At 39.4% G+C, this 18510-nt stretch overlaps 1 protein-coding gene across 1 annotated transcript; it reads right to left on the minus strand.

The window, feature by feature from the left end:
• Window positions 1-1516: 1516 nt before the first annotated feature.
• LOC131249428 (small ribosomal subunit protein eS1z) lies at window positions 1517-9774 on the minus strand. Its single transcript, XM_058250220.1, has 7 exons — window positions 9634-9774; window positions 9497-9544; window positions 9280-9385; window positions 3871-4008; window positions 3609-3794; window positions 3277-3477; window positions 1517-1759 (listed from the first exon to the last, which is right to left on the minus strand). Exons 1-7 carry the CDS (start codon window positions 9642-9644, stop codon window positions 1664-1666), a joined length of 786 nt encoding a protein of 261 aa, XP_058106203.1. The 5' UTR covers window positions 9645-9774; the 3' UTR covers window positions 1517-1663.
• Between the last annotated feature and the right edge of the window lie 8736 nt (window positions 9775-18510).

Raw genomic sequence — 18510 nt, forward strand, 5'->3', positions numbered from 1 at the left:
CTGTTTCCCATGAAATGGTCCACCTAAGAATTGGGTCTGCTTCATTTTTGAACTCATGCCCTGAAATGATTTGGAAAAACGTAAGTACATCAGGGTGGAGCCCACGTTAAGGACCGCACCTAATCCACTCCCCCAGGAACCAGTCCTATTTTGCCCTGGGAATTTGAACTGCTTATATTTTATTTTTAACCATTCATTTAATGACAGCCATCAATTGGATCACATTCCCATGACATGCAATTTAAAAAATAAAACTGGTGATGCCTCTTCAGCCGTACACGTAGCATAGTTAAATGGCAATCCAAACTGATCAAACCTTTGGCATCGATATGGTTCTATGGTTCCAATGTGATGGGTCTGAAATCCATAGCATGCTATTTAACGGACGGTTAAAAGTAAAATAGCGGGTGGACAAAATTTGAAGAGAAAAGTCAGAAGGTTGAAATCATCTATCCAGTATAATTAGATTGTGGCCCCCATGCATACAATTAGTAAGAACGGGTCCAAATTTTAAACCCATGGTGCAGCTCATGCGCTCTTAAAACTTGTACCATCAAAATTGATAGCTACGTATGAAAAATTCAATCATAATATCTAGACCAGACCATTAAATGAAGCCCATAGTGTGGGTCCAACAGGAAACGGTGGAATTGAACACCCACCATTAAATACTTGTTGGGGCCATAGAAGTTTTGGGTCAAGCTGATATTTGTGTTTTCCCTTCATCCAAGTCTGTGTGACCTTCTGTATAGGTTGAATGGCTAATAAACATCACAGTGGGCCCTAGGAGGGTTTCAACAGTAACGACATTATCCCCATTGTTCCTTGTGGTGTGGTCCACTTGACCTTTGGATCTGCCACATTTTTTGGCTCAAGCACTATACTGAGCTGGCAAAACAGATGAACAGCATGGATTTAACACACTGTGGTGGGGCCCACATAGCTTGGACCACATCTTGCTCCACCAGTAACTGCCCAGCAGGCAATACAAGTCCTAGCAAAAATGGGTGTAGAATTCAGGTTCATAATCATAGGCGGCAATTTCAGGGCAACTGAATGCAAAAGTTCTATGTCAAGTAGCTCATCAGAGACTAACAACCTGTTGCCTAAAGCGTTGGGTACCTCATTTTCAGGCCCATGTTACCATTTAGGTTTTCAAACTTCTAGTACCGATTTTACAAGTTTTGGATGAGAGCAGTTCTAGCCCAACACATATCTCAAGGGTCTTATTTTCTTGCTCAAGTCAAAACCAGAACCCATGGGTGCAGAGATTGACTAGGTCCCAACATATATATTGTCAGCCTCAGTTTCTTCCTAATGAACTGTAGAATTCCTTGCCAAAAAAAAACATCCCATCCTTCTAGTTTTTGGGGTTGATAGAAGAAGGAAAAAAAAAAAACCTTCTCAACTACAACACCTTTGACCTAAAAAAAAGTTTATTGCTTGTTTGACTCAAAGGATTGGGTGCCAGCATGTTTCATGCAAAAAGGGATGTGCCTGGAAAAGTGCAATCAACTAGCGAAAATACTGTATCAAATAAATTCTCATTCTAATCAAGAAACAAGTATTGTCATCTCTCAAAATTCTCCATCCACTAAAACAAAATCCTCAAACATTCCATGAAAATTGAAGATAGAAAGGGAAAATGAAAACACTTAAAACCTTAAGCGCCAACAACTTCAGCTTCTGCCTCTGCAATTGGTTCATCTGCTGGCCTCTCCAACTTCACTCCGACATCTTCCGAGTAGTCACCATGAACCTACACAATGCAGAATCAATGTTACATTTAAAAATACAAACAGATCATTATATAAATATAAATAGATAAAAATGCTTAATTTTTTCATTTCTTTTAATTAGTAAAACTTTATTCAGCAACCTCACTTTTCACTTTTAGTTTACAAAAGCAAAAGAAGAGCATTATAAAATGCTTGACCAGAGATTATTGTTCCAGGCTTGGTTTTTAAATTTTTTACTAGAGCATGTGGGCGTGCATGCCCAATGATTCTAAGGGCCCCATAATGTCAAATGATTAATTTAGAACAGAAAGATATGCCTCACTTGCACAATGAAGTCTTAGCCATTTCTCCAGAAAATTGGTATCAGCTTTAAAATGGAAAGATTGCCAAGAGTCTGATGATCTGCTTGTCTACCAGATATGATGACCGTAAACCTTCCCCAATTTACCTGGACTCTGGGACCAGCCATGCTTAGAGGCTTGAGTTAACACCAGTTGCCTGAGAAGGTCCTACCTTGCACCAACCCCCAGCCTACCTATTACATGCACAGCCCCCTGAAGACATGGAGGATTGCCAAGCATACCATTGAGCACAAAACCTACAGCAAATGGGTATCTCAATTGGATATGCATAAAGTCACATGCCATCATTGGCACTATCTTGCAATGCGTTTTCACTTTTATCTTCTTCAGCTTGGTTCTAGAAACTAAATAGTTCCAGCATGTAAAGATTTTGACTTGGACCAGTCAAGATAATAACTTGGAATTCCATTGAATAGACTAGAAGATTCAATGAAATATTGAGAATAAATACACCAACAATGATGGTTTTTAACTACAATTTTTAAATTAAATGTATAAATTAATCAAAATTTTAATAGATAAGATGAAAAACAAATCTTGAAATCCTGGGAAACCTAGAAAAACTAGGAAATCTACTCAATGCTGTGGACTCAAAACTCAACAAGACCCAAATGGACATTGGAATGACAGATTCGGGTGGAGAATTCAGAATTAAATAATTATTTTTAATACTGAAATATTTTTAAAATAAAATATAGAAATATAAGAAAGAAAAAAGTATAGAACGAACCTAGAATTTCTAGAAAAAGAAAGAGAGGGGGGGGAATGGGAGAGAGAGAGAGAGAGACTTCAGCAAATTTCAGGAAATCTCAGGCAACACGGTTACGTTTCAAGTGCAACTCAGTCAAAGTTTTAGAGTAGGGTTTTTGTCCAATATCCAATATAGTTGGTTGAGTTTCAAGTCGGCTGACTGAATTTTTAAATTAGGGTTCCTGCAATAATAAACATAACACTCGAATCCAGAATCCAAACTAAAATGTTATGATACTCTGTCATAACTGTCCAGGGGATTTAAATTCTCTCATGGACCAAAGAGTTGATCCGGCTTTTTATCTCATCAGGTCAACTGCGGCTTTTTATCTCATCAGGTCAACTGTGGCTTATTCCATCTCTAGAAAAGGGGGGAGAGGATAACAGATAGAGAAATGAGGTTTTAGAGGCAAAAGGAAACATGCCTCCATCAGCTTGCCAAGATCAAATTTTGGGGCCTTGAGGATCTTGACTTTCCGAATGAAGACATTCTGCAGAGGATAGATGCTGGATGTCGCCTTCTCGATCTCCTTTCCAATCACCTCAGGGATGAACTTCTGCACCAACTCCTTGAGATCACAGGATGTTGCCTGGTTAACCATGATTTCCCTCATTTTTCTGCGAATCTGACACCACCAACAACAGTATATTAATGCTACTTGTACAAGATTTGGACAAATGCACATGTTTTGCAACGGTGATAATGCTATACAGTAAAAACATATCCAATACAAACAAAAGTTTGTTAGATCTTCACCTGTCTGATTTGGCTTGACTGGGCATAACAGGTTCGCTTAACCTGGTTAGGGCGCCTCTTGGTGAATCCAATGCAAAACATTCTCAGGGTGTAGTTGTCTGTCGTCTTCACATCTACATGCGCCTCAATCAAGGTTTGCCACTTACGGACCAGTGATCTTAATTTGTCGGTTGTAAAATCCATTCCCTGAAAAATCCCAGTCTGATTAGATTCTTTTTCTCTAAAGAGCATAACAAGTGATGGTGGAAAGAACTTTTCCTACCCAAAAGTTTGTGAGGACATTCCTTCCTTGGATATCCTCTGCTCTAAGACGGATCTTCCTGTAGGACTGATCCTCATCAGCCTGGAGGTCAGCCAAGGAACACTCAAACACTCGGTGTTTGAGACCTTCAGAAGCAATCTGTCATGGGCAAGAAATAAATATGATTTAGAAGCCAGATTGCTATAGACCAGATTCCAAACAATAAAAAAAAACCATGGATTCAAAATACAGAAGAAAAGGTGCGACTGTCCAGATAGCATGTTTGCGAGTGTCGCCCACTGCAGACAAGAATGCCCATCAAATGTAATCTATGAAAAACTAGATACAATAGCCAGCAAGTTCAAACCAGAAAAAGCCTACAATGATAACACATTGAGCCATGCACAATTTGAGTGGTTTACATTGATGTATATAATAATTTGATACAAAGAAAACATAAACTGTGTCCAACCCCATACAGAAAATGGCCAACATGAAAAAACATGAGAAGGGCGTGCAGGAACATAATCTCTTCAAGAGCTTGTGCCACCAAATCAAATATTAGCTCTTGAAAAAATAGCCGAGAATAAAGTGTACAAAACAATAACAAGAAGGGAAAAAAAGGCTTGAGCCACTGCCAGAAGTGTAATAATAATAATAATAATAATTCATAAATAAATAAATAACCTGATCCATGACTGGCTAGCCAATCAGCCATCAAATTAACTTCCCTCCCTCTGCACGAGGGATCCTCAACATGTCAGTTCATGGAGTTCCCCATCTTGTATGCATAATAGAGGATAGGGCCAGAACAGAATAAGTATGGACAGCAAGCTCAACAGCCTGGTCTGACTCAAATTGGATTTGGATCTAGATTATAGGGTTTGTCATATCAAAACCGAGGCAAAGAATAGGAATCTGATTATCACGTGTGTTGGATTCAAATCAGGGTTTATCCAAGCCATCACATCCTAACAGAACTAGTTTTAAGGTTAGTGGATGCTTTTGGAAATTGCACTGACGAATTATTTCACATGCTGAGTATGCACAAAAGTTATATGAATGCATGTACGCATCACATGCATAGCATACAGGTAAGTGAGTTCAACCTAGGGCTGCAACTTGGGTTCAGGTCAACCTGAAACCAAGCTATTGCCACCCCTACCTAAATGAGATTTGGACCAAGGTTACTTGGATCATGGTGTACTCCAATGCATGGCACCTAGGGATAGGATCATGCGAGTCACTCTGGTGCATACACTAGTAAGGGGCACCACTTACTCAAAGCTGGGAAGTGTCATGAGGCTATCTGGTATCTCTACACTATAAGGGGCCTCAAACATCCAGACACTGATGGGCAGTGGTGGCAATTGATTGGGTTTGAGCTAAGTCGGGTCGGCCCAGGCCCAAACCATTTACTAAGTGGGCAAAGAATTCTCAACCCCATTTACCCTATGGCACGACCCGACCAACTTAGAAATAAGCCTGATCCAACCTGACCCAATTAACTGCAAATGGGTCAGGCTCGATTGATCAACTAACCCGACACAACCCATCATGACCCAACTCAGGTTTAAGAATAGAATATGACACTAAGCCTATGCACAATCCTGGCCTAAACAATGGATATATATAATACATAATATATATATATATATATATATTTATGCTTTCCTTCTTTATTTTGTTTCAGGTTTTGGGTCAGTTCAGGTTATCTATCCTAACCCATTGACAACCTCTGTGGGTGTGCTGGGTCATTTAGGGTTCATCCCAAGCCCAACCCATTCACTTAAATGGGTCATATTTCTAGCCTGAGACCAATCCACTAGCTACCCATTTAGCTTGGCCAGAAGCCAACTCAAAAGCAGGTTGGGTCAGTTGAACCGCAGGCTGACCCAACCCATTGCAACCCCTACTAATGGGGAAAAGAAACTCAGCATGAAGCATGACGGTCAGCACTATTTTGTTGCGGCCCTTGTGGGTGAATGCAGGAGTATGACTTTGTGATTTGCTCAGGAGATGGGCAATCACCCACGAATGAGCAAACAAATACCACCTGTTTTGTGCCTTCTGCTGAGTGCACTACATTACATGATGAAGGATGTAATCAATTTGCACCAGAGATAGGCAGATAATCCACAGATCATCCACCACTGTGCGATGCACACCATTTGTCTGTGGCTTGCTGCTGAGCATGCCAAGTTACACGAAGTGAAGTAGCCACCGACTGCACTGATCATAACTGTTCCAAAAAATGAGTGACTGACAAGTCTCAGCACTCTGAGCATTATGCAGGGATGGAGATTAAAAGTATTTTAACAATGGTGCTGTCTGCTGTGTGAAAATTGATGAAATTAGCACAGAACCATGCAAAGTACATGGACATTCATAAAGATAATCATCAAATGGAAATTTAGAAAGTTTGTGCAAGATCCAAGCCATGGGGGCCAACTGTGTATGTGTTGTGATCAAGAATTAGGATATTGGCCACACGAAAGAGGAATGCTAACTGTACCCCTAAAGTTAGATCAAGGAAACATTTTGCATGCACATCAAAACATCGCACTTGTATAGTTTCTAGGACCGTTAATAGGTGTAACCCGTGCTTAACATGCACTGAGTATCACACTGTAGATCGTTTTGAGGAATCCCACTCACTAGATAGTCACTGATCTCACATCTGTATCACACATTGGCACGTCTGCCCACAAGGTGGTCACTGATCTCACAGCTGTATCACACGTTGGCATGTCTGCCATATAGATAAGAGTACCTTGAGTAGTGCAGTGCATAACCAAAAATAATTTTATCCAAAGTGGTTACTAATATATCTTTGTTATTGAAGTTTAAATTAGAGAGAGAGAGGAGACAATGGTTAGAAAAAGGAGATGGCTGCCATGTAGGCAGATTGTCATCATTCATCATTCAAACAAAAAATTTGTAGGCAGCTTGTCTAAAAACTTCTGTTTTACTTTATCTATAGATGCGTGCAATACCTTCTAAGTCACCACAAGTCCATCACAGGTGATGAAACCAATTACTAGTGTCAGTAAGTGCTGTGGTCAAATACCATACTATTTAACAACCTAGCAAGCAATAAGCACTGGCTGAGACCAGGCTAAAATTTTCCAACAATCCACAGTCAACATTTTATGGACACTAACACATTCTGGCCAAACATTGATATTATCTATAGATGCATGCATTAGATGCATGCATTAATTTCTAAGTCACCACAAGTCCACAAGAAGTGAAAGCAACTGCTAGTGCTAGCAAGTGTTGTGGTCAAATACCATACAATCTAACAATCCAGTAACTTACAAGCACCAGTTGAAACCCGGCTAAATTTTTCCAACACCCACGGTCGACATATTATGGACACAATACCACATTCTGGCCCAACACCAACGATGTTGTGTATACGAAATGGACCTAAAAAGATGAGTCAATATGTACATAGCGATGTGACCAAACAAACAAATATAGATCAACATGCATTTTTTTTGTGAGACTATATGTTTCCATTTTTCTTTGTTGTTTTTTCTTCATATGACCAACTCCTAAGGGCCCGTTTGGATCATAAGTTGCTTAAGGTAAGTTACTTATGCCACAAGTAGCTTATGTTAGTTTCTATTTATTAAGAAGATAAGTATGTTTGGTAAACAACATACTTATCAGCTTCTCCTCTCTTTCGTCTCTCCTATGCCTCTCTTTAGCAACTTATGAAAAGTAGAAAAGCTTTAAAAAATTAACTTAAGTGAAAAAGTTACTTATAACTAATCATAAACTAAATTTACTTATGTGAAATAAGTTGCTTATCTACAGCTGTAAAAATAAAAGTAACTTATTTGGTGGCATCCAAACGGGCCCTGAGAGATAATTTTCTCAAGTTTTAAACTTATTGTCTGGTACTCTGGATGCTAAATGTTATATGTAATGCCTTTAAAAATGCTATATCTTATATGGGTTTTACTTTGACAAAAAAAAAAAAAAACTGTTTTTTTATTACAGAAACCTGTTCTACACCATCCCAACAAGATTTTGAGAAGCTTATTTGGCAGCATCCAAACAGGCCCTAAGAGATATTTTTCTCGAGTTTTAAACTTATTGTCTGGTACTCTGGATGCTAAATCTTATATGTAATGCCTTTAAAAAAAGGCTATATCTTATATGGGTTTTACTTTGACCAAAAAAAAAAAACTGTTTTTTTATTACAGAAACCTGCTCTACACCATCCCAACAAGATTTTGAGAAGCATACTTTAAGCTACAACAATTTGCGATGGATCAAATGACCATGCATGACCCTTGGAAAATATCTAAGATTCAAATAGGAGAAGTGCATGCTCATCTGTATGTGGTAGATAAAGCATTGCATATAAAATCAAATATCATCTGTGTGATAGATCAAATGAAAACAATTCTATCAAGCAGACCACAATGCTAACCAATGCACAGCAAAGAATATGCAATAGAAAACACCTGCATTTTTTTATGAAAGGTGAGAGCAGCTAGTGATCCTAAATATAGGCAGCAGTAAACACTGAAGAAACTCTGTTTCTTTACTAAATTCAAACAGAAATGAAAGCCAATACATCCCTTCAGGCGAATTGAATCTGGTGTAATCCATAAAAATAGATCTACAATGGTATACACTTTGCTCAATCACAAGAAAAAACCTCTGTTAAGTCAAAAACGCACAAGCAGGGGTAACATCTAATTAATCCAAGCCATTCATCTAGCAGGCCCTGTCATGAGTTATGACATGCTCATGCCTAGAAATGGATATTACAGCCAGCAATCCACATTTGATAGGATTCCAGTTGGAAGACTGTAATGTTTATTATTACCCAAATTGCCATTAGACAAAGCAAGTGAATTGAGAGCACAACTTCAAGACCACCCCATCCATTACTAGCAGACAAAAAACATCTGCCATAAGATTTCAAAGGCAATTCCTTCATTAGGTTCACAGCAGAGACATCAGTTTTACTGTTTTTACACAACAGATCAAATGAAATATCCCATAGATCTAACAGTTAGAACAAGAGACCGAGCTTCATCATCCATGGGGCATATGTTCGTACGGTTCGCGATTCTGGACGGTCCCAAAGGTGGGCCGTAGCGTGGATGACCCCAGGAAAATCACTCCAGACACAATCCTAGACACCAATTCATGTTCGTACGGTCCACGATTCTGGACGGTCCCAAAGGTGGGCCCTAGTGTGGATGACCCCAGGAAAATCACTCCAGACACAACGGAAGGTGAGAATCCACAGCTCCAACAGTCCGGATTCAAAATGAAAAAGAAAATTAAGCAGCTGTTTAATACCACGGGCCATCCAGTTTCACGGTCCAGATTGACCGAATGATCGACAACGAACCAGAACTACTATGAAATGGAGAGGTGCAGAGAAGATCGAAGACAAACCTTGGTCCCCTGCGTACGGGTGACGAGAGTTTTGCCAACATTCCGGACATTGAAGATCGACGGAGCTTTGATATCATACCAATCCTTCTTGGCGAAGGGATCCACCCTGAAAAAAAAAAAAGTAAGTACAAACATGAAAAATGCAAGAATCAATACATAAGGAAGAAGAAAATTCAAAACCCTAGACTCTTTAGGGTTAGTATGGCTTTATACTCACGCCTTCTTCTTTCCTCCCTTCTTTCCCTTGGAAATCCTCTTGTTCTTCCTGAGAAAACAGTGGGGTAGAAGAGATCAGTAGCTGAGGAAAAATACTACTACTACGTAAGAAAGAGGGATAGAGAAAGAGAGATCTACCCGACCGCCATTATCGAAGATGATGAAGGTTTCTATGGGAATTGAAGAGGATGAGAGCAAGAAACCCTATAAATCCTCTCAAACCCTAGCTCTGCTGCTTTGCTTACTTTCGTTTATATAGGTTCAAGTGAAGCGATGATGCCCTTGGTTCTGGAGGAAATTACGAGACGAGCCCTTAAGGACCGGATTTGGCCGGGCCAGGCTAGGCCCGAAGACCCAAAACTTAAGACGCCGGGCCCTCCGTAACGGTCCCGCTCGAAATTCCCTACTTCCCATTTAAATGGTCCAATGTATTCGTTGATCAAGTAGGCAACGCGTGCATATACATTGGACATTTTAAAGGAATGAAACAAACGGTCTAGATTCAAGATGGATGGGTTTCTTAATCAACGGTTGGAATGGAATCTTGAACCCAAGCCTAACTCAAAATGGATCAGCCCATGCATGCAAGCTACAAGCCCTACCATGATGAGTAGGGCTGGTAAGTTGAAGCCCAGCCCGATGCTGAGTTGAGCTACTTGGACTGGCAGGCCACCCACCCCAATACCACCCTGCCGTCGATGGGTGCTTGGATCTGACTATGTTGACACTGGGTTTGGTTTTGGTCACATGTGGTGTGTGCAACCTGCCAAAGTTAAGTGTGCAGCTTGATTCAAACCCAACAACTTTGCCCCAAGCTCCATGATAAGCGGATATATCAAATGTGAGTATTTATGACTCGGATATGAGAAGATCGGCCACCTATTTAGATGATAATGTGATATTCAAAGAATGGGGTTCTTTCTCTAATAATGAGTTGAATCCACATTTACATATCACGTAACTCAGCTAACATCATCCAAAGAGGATCCGTCCAAGATGATAATGCCCTATCCAAGTTTGAAAAATTGGCCGTCAACTTCAGCAATAACTTAGGTATTGGTTGTACCTACACTTGCATTTCCTCCTCCGGTGAGAGGTTCATTGGTGTCAAAAGCATTACAACCTCTTCAACATATATTGCACCGGTATAAATAATATAATAATCGATCACTAAATATTTATTGTGACCAAATAATGTTTAGTTCCACTGAGCATGCCAAAAATTATTGACACTCAATTTGGTATTGGTCATGTGTGGTGTGTGCGGGTGTGCCAGAACCAATTGTGCAGCTTGATTTAAACCAAACAACCTAACCCCAAGTGACACGATAGGCAAATACATTAAATATGAACGTATATGATCAAGATATGAGAAAATCGATCGTCTATTTAACCACTCGTAATGGAATTATAAGATGATTAGGCAATATTTAGAGTATGAGGTTCATCCTCTTATGATGGGTTGTTTTTTGCATTCCGTACAAAAGGACTTTAATATACTAGTACAATTAAACAAAAAAAAAAAATATGTGCAGTCGATCATATAGAGCAATTGCAAAAAGTCTTTCTGAAAGATTAACTCGTATTGAAAATGAAAATAGTTGAGTGGAAAAGCATAAATTTGAATTATAATTAAAGATTATCGTTACTGGATTATCGCTATTCCTAGGATAGAGCTAAGCTATAATAAGAAAAGATAAAAGATAACTTAATTGGCTTGTTCTATTAGTATAAGACGAATTGCTTATGTTGAATTTATTGTTATTGGCTGAATAAGTAGAAGTTAAGATAAGCTACTCATGGCATAAGTTGCTTATCCAAAATAACTTATGATCCAAACGCTCCTTTTAAAAGTTTCAAAAATAGCTTTTGGCAATTGCTCTTGACTACCCTCAATTATCATACATTGCAGCGTGAGATAATATGCTCCCATGGGTGTTGTCTAAACCAGCTTTGCCTCCACCACGAGATCCAACCTTCGTGAATGTATGGACTGTGGAAAAGAAAAAAAGTACTGGTTATCCAATAATGAATCCCCATCAATTCTATTTTGGGGGGTTATTGGAATAAAAAGTTGAATTTCTCATACTCCTACTACAATTTTTACCTTGAATTGGACGATGATTATTGTTTCATATCTTAGCATATCCTTTGCCATCCAAACAATAAAAAAGGGTCCAAGCATTCCCTTTGCATGGACATCCCCACCCACAACCAAATTCTGAGCGCATCCGGGCCCACGCTAATGCTGTAACTCTCGAACTATAATTTATTTATTTATTTTGCTTAATGCTAGGATTTTGATGATTAAAAAACCTGTCATTCCTAGTTAGTCAGGTTTGCATAGGCAAGTAAATGAGATATGGTCATTCTGCTCTTGGGGCCTGGATGCCTTCCATTCTGACAACCACCTGTTGATGGATGGCTTTGATGGGGCCCATGTGGTATAGAGGTCCATGTATTGAAATTGATTTCTCTACCTCCTCCGATATGCCCATGGCGAAAATGCATTTGGGACCACCATAGGATGCCAACGACATCTTCTTTGAATTTCTGTACAATACCATCAAACATGTGATTTGGACATGAAATGTACAGATTTCTACTCCTTTCACTAAATCAAACAACAGAAATGTATCTACCTTGAAATAAATGGTAGAGACAAATACTGATGTAGTTGGCATTACATCTATTTACTGCAATTTATATTCAATTCACGGCTATCAAATAGGGCCTTAGCAAAATATGAAAGAGGTATAAGGGTAATCAATCACCCAAGTCCATCTCTAGATAGATAGGATTCTTTCAATGACCAACTCCTATACGAAGACTCGGATTTTGGGCCGGCAAGGAACTATTCAAAATGGCATTCCAAGGGAAATTCATTTCACTAGGACATGGTTCTGTAAATATGCAGCAACATACCATCCACCAAATGAGGAGAAACACTAAAACCTAGAGGAATGGGTTTTAGACTTTTTTACCTCCATCTGAACATGACAATCACGGCCCCTAACCTACTGTTGTTCTCGTACATTAAAAAAGAGAAGCATGGTGGTTTTGACAATCAAATGTAGTGTGATTAGTCATATGAATCACTTGGAAATGGAAAGCCTGTGAACCACGATTGCATCAAAATTATATTCCATAAAGAGAAATTTATGACTATGGACCCCACCTTTTATCCATTCGATATTCGTGAAACAATACAAACTTAACATACGCACTTAGACCTCCTTGTACGGAGGACAAATTCCAGGACGAAAATACCCCTCCTTTTCACAGAAACGGATTGGCTACTCCGCCTGCCACCCGCCAATGGCGGATCGTCGGTGGTCTATGGGCCCCACCATGATGTATGCTTTTCATCTATGCCGTCTATATATTTTTTTTTTCCAGATCATTTTATGGTATGAGACAAAAAATGAGGTATATCCAAATCTTAAGTGTACCACATTAAAGGAAACGGTGTTGAATGAGCGTCAACCATTAGAAATCCTCCCCCATCTAAGTTGGGGCCCACTGTGATGTTTGTGAGAAATCCTCCCCGTCTAAGTTCATTCATAGGGTCACAAAGACCTAGATGAAGAGGAAAAACAAATTTCATAATGATCCAAAACTTATGCAACCCCTAAAAGGGTTTCAATGGTAGACGTTCAATTCCCCATTGCCTTTTACAGTGTGGTCCATTTGATAGCTAGATCTGTCTTATTTTTCATCTCAAGACTTAATACGAGTTCGCCAAATAGATGGACGGTTTAGATATAACACATACCTCATAATGGGACCAACAAAAAGCGGTGGGGATTACAACAGGGAAAAAAAAAAGCCAGTGAGTTAGGTTCAACCGGGTTGGGACCCGGTCGACCGGGCTAGTAGCTACGGATTATAACCGTAGCAATTTTTTCTCTTTTTATTTTTATTTTTTACATGGAGAACATTTTCCCCCTTACATTTTTCTATAATACATAATTATGTAAATATATATATAAGTATATAAAATTATTTTTCTATCTTTTAATTCATTTCTTTGTTTATTTATTTAATAAGCATATCTCCTAAACTATAATGATTTACTTAACTTACCACATATGATTTTGGGGTATGAGAAGCTAATTTAGCCAACCAACCTAGTTATTTTCTAAGATTCCATTGGGTCAATGGTGGAAAATCCATTTCATTCAGTTCGTGGTCAATTTCAATCACTTCGCGGTCAAATTGGAAATTCAGCGGGGCAAACATGAAACTGAGCGAGGCAAACATGAAATTCAACGGGGCAAACTAGAAATTCAGCGGGGCAAACATGAAATTGAGCAGGGCAAACATGAAATTAGGGCTGAAAGTTGGGCGGGTTGGTTTGGGTTGATGCTCAACCCTAACCCAACTCAAGGTTCCTACACCTAAACCTTGACCCAACCAAACCCAATCTTGGGTTGGAAATTCTCAACCCAAGCGCAACCCAAGGGGGCTCGACGAGTTGATTGGATTGGTCGGGTGTATACGTGCTAATATTTTTGTTATTACATTCGTTTATTATATTTCAATATAGGACTTATTTTTCATATCTATGATTTTATTAATTATATACGTGATTATTCATCATAAAGAACATCATTTTTTTCTTTAAAAAAACAAGCTAAAATATAGGACTACTCCTTTAAAAAGTCATGTAGCATAGCACGCAATTTATTTGGGAGAGAGAAATCTGGCATATCTTGTTAGCTTGAGTCCTTAGAAATGATGTGGACAAATGAGACCCGACATCACTAGTGTACCTTCTACACAGACAATCCACACTCAATTATAATTTATAAGTAACTAATATATTGATCGGGTTCGGGTCGGGCAACCTGAGACCTCAACCCAAGCCCAACCTAAGTTTTATCGAGTTGGTGTTTGTATAGCCCAAACTCAAGATCGGACCCGATATATCATGCTCGAGCCCAACCCAATGTCAGGTCAGTCACGGGTCGGTCGTGTTGAACCCTCCCAACTTTCAGCCGTACATGAAATTGAGCGGGGTAAACTAGAAATTGAGCGAGGCAAATATGAAATTGAGCGGGGCAAATTAGAAATTCAGCGTGGCAAACATGAAATTGAATGGGGCAAACTAGAAATTGAACGGGGCAAATGAGAAATTTAGCGGGGCAAACATGAAATTGAGCAGGGCAAACATGAAATTGAGCCGGGCAAACTAGAAATTCAGCGGGACAAACTAGGAAATCAGCAGGCAAATATGAAATTGAGCGGGGGAAACTAAGAAATCAGCGGGGCAAACATGAAATTGAGCGAGGGAAACTAGAAAATTAGCGGGGCAAACTAGGAAATCAGCAGGGCAAACTAGAAAATCAACAGGGCAACACATGAAATTAAGCAAGACAAACATGAAATTCAATGGGGCAAACTTAATAGATAATTTCATGGCTTAAGTCGATAAATTTAAACGTATCCAATGTTCAAATGGACCACACCAAATGAAATTTTGAATTGAACTTCTAGTGTTGATCATTTCTTAGGGGCCACAGAAGTTTTGGATCATGCTTATAATTGTGTTTTCTATTAATCCATGTTTGTATGATCTTATGAATAGGTTTGATAACAAACAAACATCACTGTTAGGCCCACTATGGTTTCAACGGTGGAAATGATTATGCCCACTGTTTCCCTTGGTATGATCCACTTGATCTTTTGATATGCTTCAATTTGGGGCTAAACCACTAAAATTAGATGGAAAAACGAATGGGCGGCGTGGATATACTACATACATTCATTGTGGGCCCAACTAAGTTTACTTAGTACAATGGGAGCGTACTGACTAATTCAGTACGTAATCCGATTACGCTTGCTACGCCCCACAATGATGTTTTATTTGTAATACACCATGTTCAATACCCCTCCGTTTTCATTGGAATATGTATACACCAAAACCTCATATGTGGGAGAGAACCTAGACATTGAGTGGGACAAACATGAAATTAAACGGGGCAAATATGAAATTCAATGGGGGAAACATTAAATTCAGCGGGAAAAACATGAAATTCAGCGGGGAACACAAGAAATTGATCGGGGCAAACTTGATTTTCAGCAAGGGAAACATGAAATTCAGTAGGGCAAATCATGAAATTCAACGGGGCAAAAATGGAATTGAGTGGGGCAAATTGAAAATTGAGCGGGGCAAACATGAAATTTAGCGGGGCAAACTAGGAATTCAGCAGGGCAAACTAAAAAATCAGCAGGGCAAACATGAAATTTAGTGGGGCAAACTAGACAATCAACGGGGCAAACATAAAATTGAGTGGGGCAAGCTAGAAAATCAACGAGGCAAACTAGAAAATCAGCTGGGCAAACATGAAATTGAGCAGGGGAAACATGAAATCAACGGGGCAAACTAGAAAATCAGCGAGGTAAACTAGAAAATCAGCAGGGCAAACTAGAAAATCATTATGCTCACTGCTTCCCGTGGTATGATCCACTTAATCTTTTGATATGCGTCAATTTGGGGCTCAACCCCTTATATATATATATATATATATATATATATATATATATATATATATATATATACACGTGCGCATGCACATGTGTTGTGTGTATATATACGTGTGTGTGGGAAAAGGTTCTATATGGTCGAGCTCATGTGAACTCCCCATGAGGTCGAGCTGTGTGGGCGCTATCATGAAGTATGTCAAACATCTACCCCATTAGTCAGATGCACCATTCCATGGTGGGCCTAGAGTTTAAAAATCAAGTTAATCCGTGACTTTTGTAGGCCACACCACGTACAAAACTTGAGAGGGGTTACCTTACATTAAAACATTCATAATTATTTTTTGGGCCCACCAAGATGTGTTTCACAAATCCAGCCCATCCATAATGTGTGTCCCACTTGGATGAGGGGTCAGACCAAGTTTCAGACACATCCAAATTTCAGGTGGGCCCCACTAAGTAATTTTATATGTTTTAGGCATGTCTTCACATGATTTTAGATGGTATGACCCACTTGAGTTTCGTACACGGCTGATTTTTCTATTATCCCATAATTTAAAGGGGACCCATCAAATTCACGGTGTTGATGTTCGACATACATCATGTTGGGGCCCACATAGCTCAACCTCATGGGGAGTTCCCATGAGCTCGACCGTATAGAACCTTTTCCTCTACTACCCTTGGCCAGTACAAAATAAAAATGAAACTACATACATTCAATGTGGGCCCAACTGAGTTTAAAATATACTTGTGTTGCGTGCTTTCTTCACTGGACCGACCATTTTCAGAAGAAGACAAAATGCTGATAAGGGGGCCCAAAAAAAGGGTTTTTTGGGTCTTTCTACCGGAAACGCAGTGAGGAAAGGGGGTGAAAGCAACGACAGTGAAAGCAGCAGTGGAAAGGGAGAGGAAAAGCAAACAGTGGAAATGGGAGAGGAAAAGCCACGGCCGTGAAAAGGAGGGGTATTTTCATCATGGAATTTGGTGTCCGTACGAGGAGGTCTAAGTGCGTATGTTAAGTTTTTATTGCTTTAAAAAAATCGCTGGATAAAAGGTGGGGTCCACAGTCGTAAATTTCATTTGGTGTGGTCCATTTGAACATTGGATACGTTTAGATTTATCAGCTCAAGTCATGAAATTATCTGTTAAGTTTGCCCAGCTGAATTTCATATTTGCCCCACTGATTTCCTAGTTTGCCCTGTTGATTTTCTAGTTTTCCCCGCTCAATTTCATGTTTACCCCGCTGATTTTCTAGTTTGCCTCGCTGATTTTCTAGTTTCCCCCGCTCAATTTCATGTTTGCTCCGCTGATTTTATAGTTTGCCCCGCTGATTTTCTAGTTTTCCCTGCTCAATTTCATGTTTACTCTGCTCAATTTCATATTTGCCCTGCTGAATTTCTAGTTTGCATCGCTCAATTTCATGTTTGCCCCGCTCAATTTCTAGTTTGCCTCGCTCAATTTCATGTTTGCCCCGCTAAATTTCTAGTTTGTCCCGCTCAATTTCTAGTTTGCCCCACTCAATTTCATGTTTAGCCCGCTCAATTTCTCATTTGCCCCGCTCAATTTCTAGTTTGCCCCATTCAATTTCATGTTTGTCACGCTGAATTTATAATTTGCCCATCTCAATTTCATATTTGCCCCACTGAATTTCTAGTTTACCTCACTCAATTTCATATACGGCTGAAAGTTGGGCGAGTTCAACCCGACTGACCCGTGACCGACCCGACATTGGGTTGGGCTCGGGCAGGATATATCGGGTCCGATCTCAAGCTTGGGCTATACAAACACCAACCCGATAAAACTTAGGTTGGGCTTGGGTTAAGGTCTCAGGTTGCCCGACCCAACCCGAACCCGATCAATATATTAGTTACTTATAAATTATAATTGAGTGTGGATTGTTTGTGTATAAGGTACACTAGTGATGTTGGGTCTCATTTGTCCACGTCATTTCCAAGGACTCAAGCTAACAAGATATGCAGGATTTCTCTCTCCCAAATAGATTGGGTGCTATGCTACATGACTTTTTAAAGGAGTAGTCCTATATTTTAGCTTGTTTTTTTAAAGAAAAAAAATGAAGTTCTTTATGATGAATAATCACGTATATAATTAATAAAATCATAGATACGAAAAATAAGTCCTATATTGAAAAATAAGTCCTATATTGAAATATAATAAACTAATGTAATAAAAAAATATTAGCACGTATACACCCGACCAATCCAATCAACCCATCGAGCCTTCTTAGGTTGAGCTTGGGTTGAGAATTTCAAACCCAAGATTAGGTTGGGTTGGGTCAAGGTTTAGGTATAGGAACCTTGGGTTGGGTTAGGGTTGAGCACCAACTCGAATCAACCTGCCTGACTTTTAGCCCTAATTTCATGTTTGCCTTGCTCAATTTCATGTTTGTCACGCTCAATTTCATGTTTGCCCCATTGAATTTCCAGTTTGACCGCGAAGTGATTGAAATTGACCACAAACTGAATGAAATGGATTTTCGACCATCGACCTGATGGAATCTTGAAAAATAAC

Source organism: Magnolia sinica, chromosome 6, assembly GCF_029962835.1.
Source record: "Magnolia sinica isolate HGM2019 chromosome 6, MsV1, whole genome shotgun sequence".
Lineage (NCBI taxonomy): Eukaryota > Viridiplantae > Streptophyta > Magnoliopsida > Magnoliales > Magnoliaceae > Magnolia > Magnolia sinica.

Bases quoted from the DNA above. Each gene is read 5' to 3' on its own strand.
- LOC131249428 (XM_058250220.1), bottom strand. The intron at 4,009-9,279 runs GTTTGTCTTCGA...TGCCCATGACAG, and splicing joins CCCGTACGCAGGGGACCAAG to ATTGCTTCTGAAGGTCTCAA. The intron at 1,760-3,276 runs GCATGTTTCCTT...TGCATTGTGTAG, and splicing joins ATCTTGGCAAGCTGATGGAG to GTTCATGGTGACTACTCGGA.